This window comes from Sander lucioperca, chromosome 3, assembly GCF_008315115.2.
Source record: "Sander lucioperca isolate FBNREF2018 chromosome 3, SLUC_FBN_1.2, whole genome shotgun sequence".
In the NCBI taxonomy this organism is placed as follows: Eukaryota; Metazoa; Chordata; class Actinopteri; order Perciformes; family Percidae; genus Sander; species Sander lucioperca.
In genome coordinates, this window is record NC_050175.1 from 45751160 (window position 1) to 45757833 (window position 6674).

Below are 6674 nucleotides of genomic sequence, written 5' to 3' on the forward strand. Positions count from 1 at the left end.
TCCCCATTGAAGCCTGTTTTTTTTCATCTCCTGCAAAGTAATTAATTAGGCAAGTTAGGCTGCCCTAATTTTAAACTGTTTAGACATGAAGTGTAATCTTTAATCAGGTTTGTGCTGATGTTGAAGTGGGCTCTAAGCTAAATCACATATCCTTTAGCCTCAGCTGCAACTGTAGTAGTGTTTAGTTGTTCTGTCTGCTGGAAATACGAACCCATCATGTTTCGTTGTTTTGTTATTTTTAATGTGGCCACTCCTCGCTGCCGAGGGGAGTCGGGTATGGCTGCGGCCTGGAGCGTCCCGTCTCATGCCGTCCCGTCTCATGCCGTCCCGCCTGGAGCCGAGGCGTGTCCATCGGTAAGTTCAGAGGGTAAAAAATACGAAATTGTGAATTATTTTCAAGATGGAGTCACGGGTAAGTTGGTGACCACGTTTGTTGCAATCAATTGAAAAACGTCTAAACTGTTAAAGTAACAATTTTAGCCATACATATAGTTTGCTGATTTCTGGATGTTATTGTTGTGTCCCTGATGTTCACGTACATTTGATGATCGCTGATGCATCAGCGTTGATTGACATTTGTTAGCGAATATTAGCTAACGTTAGCTAGAGCAATTTATGGTTGCAGACTTTGATGGTTTCTTTCTGTGATTTTTTTTTCCTTAAGGTACACATCAGTGTCTTTAAAAAAAATAACACACCACTGGTGACACGATGCACGGTGTGCTGTACCGACCATCATTGTCCCCTTTGCCCCACTTCAATATACAAGCCCCGGTGTAGGGCAAAGGTTTTGCAGCACATGGAGGTGCATGTAAAGAATGCCATTCAACATGAAGGTTAGTTCCCTCCATCAGCTTTGTACTATGTCATTATCATTTGTTTGTTTGTAACTACTGCTACTTAGTAAGCTCTCTAATAGTATTTTACATACTAGTTGCTTTATTTTATAGGGTAAGCACGTAATGCTTTTGTCTCTTCATAGATTTCTTCATAACAAAATGCCACTGGGCCTGCAGGAGTGGAAGCAGTGGTCACTTCCACTGCCCTTTCTGCCTCAAGACCACAATAAAAAGGCAGGCTATACTGAGGCATTTGCAGATCTGTAGGCCACCTCTCCATGACACCCAGTTGGACGCTGATGCAGACTGCAGAGAGATGGGCATCAATTCCCAGACAGAGGAATGCAAAGGTCTTAAATCACTCTTCATTTTCCGTGGAGCTGCATTGGCTGTGTTCATTTAATGCTGTTAGTTGATTGTCAGTTTGATTGTCAATTCTCTGCAGCAGGATCTGTGAACCTACCTCATCTCAGCACTGACAAACTGCCTGTATACTCGGTGAGTATATGTGTCTGTTTGTAAAGAAACCTATAAGTGTGTGAAAGTTTTGTGTGTTTTTTACACATGTGTCTGTGTGTCTGTGTCTCAGGTACATGATAGTGAAATACAAGGACAAAGAGACCCAGCAGAGAGACCCCAAGACCCACCCATGGACAACCCTCCCTGCAGAGTTAGCCGTGCAAAGTTGCCAAATGTACTTTGTCCTCACTGTAATGTGCAGTTCCAAAGAAAAAATATCAAGAAGCACATTTACAGACAACACACAGATAAAGCTGTCAGAGATATCACTGCAAATTCCCATCTAGATGCTGTATGCATTGATGAGAAGAATGGTATATATGCTGTGAAAAAGTCGTTTCTTGGACCTTTTATGCCTCTTCATGTCCAAAAGAAAACCTGGAGGAAAGAGCACCAAATCAAGTGTGAGTCCAGTGAGTGCCAACAGGCCAGTGACTTTGCTGTCAGGAGTAGCTTGAAGACATTTCTATGCCATCATGTCCGCTCTCTTGACTACTGTTCAGCTAATGCCACCGATACTGTACTGAGTGAAGAAACTCTGACTGATATGGTGGAAAACAAGTGGTTTGGAGAAAACAGGAAGCGGCAGTGTCTCCAACTCCAGTCACAGGCAGCTACTGCCAGTGTGCTAGTCTCTGTTAATGTCACCTTGAAATCAGAGCTGAAACGGTACATATCAGTCTATGAACCAAATATAAGCTATTACAGCCGACTGGGACGAGTCGTGGTGATATATAATAAAACAATGAATACCTGGCATTGCCCATGTTCAAAACAAAGAATGTCATGCATTCATAAGTATGTGGCCAAATGGCATTGATTTGAGACACAGATGCACCTCTTCAGGAAGGTACGGAGCACAGAGAGGACATCAGAGACGACTGAACATGAACTATTACCTGAAAGTACGGGCATCACATATCCTCCTGAAGATGACAGACTAAAAAAAATGGTGTCATACATATACTCTTCCAAAAAATACCCATCTGTTTTACCTGACGATGTCCTATCTGTCCGAAATGAAGACTGTCCAATGCAGCTTATTCCTTTGGAAACTGTGTGTTCTGCATGTCCAGGAAACATAGTTCTTGGCCCACCAGTTCTCATCACAAGTCAAGCACAGATTGTGTCTTTGACTGGTATTCTGAAAGGTAAGCTAAAATATTTTGTTAACTTGTTTTTCAGCATCACTTATTCCCCCACAATAAATAGACTCACGCCCCACTCCTCTCCTTTCAGGTTTCAGCACTTACTGCAAAGAGTGTGGCCAATGTGGGATGCTTTACAGATACCAGGAGTATAAGGATGGTTTGCATAACTTTGATGATGGCGTCATTTTGACCTTCAATCTGTGCATGCTCTTACGGAACTCACTGCAGGTATGTCTGTGTGTGTGTGTGTGTATATGTGTGTATATATATATATATATATATTGAACAAAGAATATAATAATGAAGCTAAACATGTGTTGACCATCCATTAGGGCTGCACAATATTAAGAAAACGTGATATGCGGTAATGTTCAATATTGTGATTTTTGATTGAGTTTCTTCGCTCACATGTACATGTGTGAATACTGGCATTATAATTATAGCATTGATTGCAGTTCAAGCAGTCTTTTTCGTTATGTATATAGTGTATGTTGATATTTCAATGAAGGTATAAATCGATATACAGCAGCCCTAACATCCATTGTGCCATTGTACAATAAATGCTTTATTTGACCTGTTATCTTTATAGGCTCACACAGCCGTTGGGCGAGTTTTTGATGCCCTAGAAGAAACTTTAAAGACTGCTTTGCCAAGCAGGGATCGGCTTCTTCATGCTTATTTGCATTTTGAAGCTCTCACAGCACATGAATACAAATTTTCTTGTGTGAACTGTGGAAACTTCCCACCTCTGGTGGTGATGGATCTCCACAAAAAGGGTGTTTTCAGCATGCCATGTAAGTGTCTTTAATGGCACAAAATAAAACAGAAATTATTGATTCAACATTATATTAGTTAATTTAATCATTTTAATTAGACTGACATTGACATTTTTGACATTGTCTTGTGTGACTGTGACTATCCTTTTAAGTCAGTGATATTGAGCCGGTCCCTGAGGATTTCACAGGGGAAGTGAACGTTGAAGATTTCTGGGATTCTGTGCCACTAGAGATGATTACCAGAGGGCTTACATCAAGTAAGTGTAATTCTTTATTTTGTTTGTGTAGGTTTCTATTTTGGATTCAGTAAAAAAAGTATTAAAATCAGATATAAGTAATGTGTGCTTATAACTGAAAAACACTGCAACAAAAGTATATTTTTATTTATCTGCAACATATCTTTAACAGCTATGTAAACTACATTTGTCCAAACTAATGAACTTGCTAAACTCTTTTTCCAACATTTTATTCTGATTAACAGGTAGCAGGAAGAATCCTTTTACTGTCCATCCCAGCTATCATTTTTGGGCACCTTGGATTGGGCGAGGCACACGAAGGTCCAACACTGTGCTAAACACAGAGTTTTTAAAAGCTCAAGGTCCAAGAAACTCAGCAGAGGCAGATGACATCAATATTACTGAAGACAGACTCTCAAATGAATTGATGAATTTGAAGGTATCCTTCACATAGTTCGTATCACCCTTTATTTTGTTCTTTTCACAAAGGACTCTCACTGAATCTTTGTCTGTTATAGGCCTACAAACTGCAGGACGGTTGTATGGAAGCAAAGTGCCTTTTTGATGCAGTTGAATAGATTGAAGTCACAACAATAGACCTAAATGTTAATGGGGATAATATTACACATTGTCAACCCACGTTTACTGTATTTATTCTTTTCCTTGACCTACACAGGTGGACGCAGTGCGTACGCTCTGTAAGGAATGTGGTGTCGACCCTTGCGGTTCTAAGATAGATCTCATTCTGCGCCTCAGAACCGAAATGCAAAATAGACAGGCCTACGACAAAGTGTTTCAGAAGATCTGGGGAGCATCAGGTGACAGCTTTACATTTTTCTGGCTTTGTCACTTTTATGCTATCACTGGTCATTCTTGTAAATACATATTAACTTTACATTTACAGTATATACTTCTTATTCCTAATGGTTTAATCCTTTACTATTCTTCCAGGTGGTTTGGCTGCCATCATGTGTCCCTGCGGGGTTTTGTACAGCTTGAAGTTTAACATAAGAGCAGAAGGCCCTAGAGACTTTGCAGATATGCTTCTGTCGTGGAAACATATGCCCAATATATCAGTGTATGACTTTGCACGAGGTCTTGTAAACCACACCAATGTGAGAGTGCCAGAAAATCCACCATTCCAGCCAAATGAAGGCCGTCTTGCTCCTCCAACCCCTGAGAACATACAGGCTGCCAAGAACCGAACACTGAAGGGTCCGTGTACTTGGTGGCCAACGGATTTTCGTTTTGAAAGGAAAAAAACAAAAACGAAAAATGGCCAGTTTCCCAATTACCATTAGTAAATAGGAAAACAAAAAACGGAAAACAACCCATTATTCGTTTTTTGTTTTGATATTAAAAAACGGAAAACGAAAAACAATCTCGTTATCCGATTTTCTTTGATGTATTTGTAGATGGAACTCGGAAATTAAAATGTGTGTATAAATCTTATTCCTTTGTCAGTACCCGATCCGTACCGCCTGTAAAATCCGTTCTGTGCACTGCCTGATCAGTTCTACGCTTGCGCGAACACCGGCAAACTTCACAGCTCTATGCACGCATTGACTTAAGGATGTTTGGACGTTCCCGGTTACCGGAAGAAAACATTAGACAGTGACAGTAGACCGTTATGATGGCAAAGATGAAGTTTACAATGTGTTTGCTGGAGTTGCCTAAAGTATCTGTTAATGATATACGGAGGGTCATCCGGCCATCCAGTACAACACCATGTAGCAAATTAAATAAAGGCTTCAAATTTTACGTTTCGTCATTTCTTTGCAACTTTGAAGGTAATTTGCTAACGCTAGCTAGCCTGAGCTAGAAGCCTTGCTTTGGTGTTATAAGTCATGACTCCGTCCTGCTTCAGGTTAACCATGTTTTAAATAAAGTTTAAGCATGTGTATACCTCTCACTGTGTTTGTACTTTTATGAAAGTATCAGGTAAAAACAGGGCTACAAATGAAAATCTCTGTGAGAGACCAGCTAACTCCTAGCAAACTATTATGTAGCTCAATGCTGGACATTTCACCCCTAATTCCGGTCACTTTGCTGTATTTGTATTTGTTTAGTATTTGGTTTTGAAGCCTTTATTGGTGATTTTTTACGGTACAAAATCCTGCTACATACGTACATAGCTAGCTATATATGCTCCGCTATGTCGCGTTAGCATGCAGCTACAATAGTTAGCTATGAGTATGCTAACGTTAGATTGTAGTGGAACGAAGCAGCACTTTCTAACGTCAAAAATCACACATAAAGGCTTCTGAACCAAACACTACACAATCGGACATGTTTCAGCAGGAATGTGACCCGGAATTGGGGAGAATTTAACAACACTGCCAGCTAAGATGACCGTTAGCATGTAGCTACTATAGTGTTTACTGCCGTTAGCATGTAGCTGCTATAGTGGTATACAGCAGTGGTGGCTGGGAGAGCTGTCATCCCATCTTCAAAAGGACACTTATGTACATTTACACTTCATCGCATTAATAATAGACAGTCTATGGTTATTAGTCAAGACGAAGTATTAGGTAAAAACATTAACGTAAACAACACAACAACGATGTCGCTACACGGTTTTGGATCAGTGACAAGTTTCGAATGTTTGTAGCTATGACTATTGTATAATAAAGATTTAATAAAAAAAGATTTAATAAAAAAGTTGTAATGTTTGGTCATAAAGTGTTGACACATGTTACTTATATACAGTCTATCGTGCAGGCAGAGCGGATCGTGTACCGACAGTTACAAATCGCACAGGGACATTGTTAGTTTTCTACTACGTAATTATGCGCATGCACAGAACGGATCTTACAGGCGGCACTGGCCAATAAATGCTATTGAAGGGCGGGTCTTGGCGTGGCGGGAGTAACTTCCGGGTCACGAAAAAAATACCAATGCAAAATTAAGGAATACGACTTATACACACGTATTTTAATTTCCGAGTTCCATCTACAAATACATCAAAGACAATCGGATAACGAGATTGTTTTTCGTTTTCCGTTTTTTAATATCAAAACAAAAAACGAATAATGGGTTGTTTTCCGTTTTTTGTTTTCCTATTTACTAATGGTAATTGGGAAACTGGCCGTTTTTCGTTTTTGTTTTTTTCCTTTCAAAACGAAAATCCGTTGGCCACCAAGTACACGGACT

General features: G+C 40.0%; 1 protein-coding gene across 5 annotated transcripts; it reads left to right on the forward strand.

Annotated features, from left to right (window-relative positions):
- Positions 1-399: 399 nt before the first annotated feature.
- Positions 400-4729, forward strand: LOC116067390. 5 transcript variants are annotated; one of them, XM_035999811.1, is made up of 8 exons: positions 400-412; positions 665-836; positions 983-1189; positions 1285-1337; positions 1429-1509; positions 3767-3960; positions 4040-4339; positions 4473-4729. In XM_035999811.1, the coding sequence occupies exons 1-6, from the start codon at positions 401-403 to the stop codon at positions 3857-3859; spliced, it is 618 nt and encodes a 205-aa protein (XP_035855704.1). In that variant the 5' UTR covers position 400; the 3' UTR covers positions 3860-3960; positions 4040-4339; positions 4473-4729. The 5 variants fall into 5 exon arrangements, with proteins under 5 accessions (XP_035855704.1, XP_035855703.1, XP_035855702.1 ...); XM_035999810.1 differs by having other exon boundaries at positions 4198-4339; XM_035999809.1 differs by having other exon boundaries at positions 3767-4339.
- Positions 4730-6674: the final 1945 nt, after the last annotated feature.

Coding starts and splice junctions, on each gene's coding strand:
- LOC116067390 (XM_035999809.1), top strand. Junction 1,338..1,428: donor ACAAACTGCCTGTATACTCG/GTGAGTATATGT, acceptor TCTGTGTCTCAG/GTACATGATAGTGAAATACA. Junction 1,510..3,766: donor TGGACAACCCTCCCTGCAGA/GTTAGCCGTGCA, acceptor TCTGATTAACAG/GTAGCAGGAAGAATCCTTTT.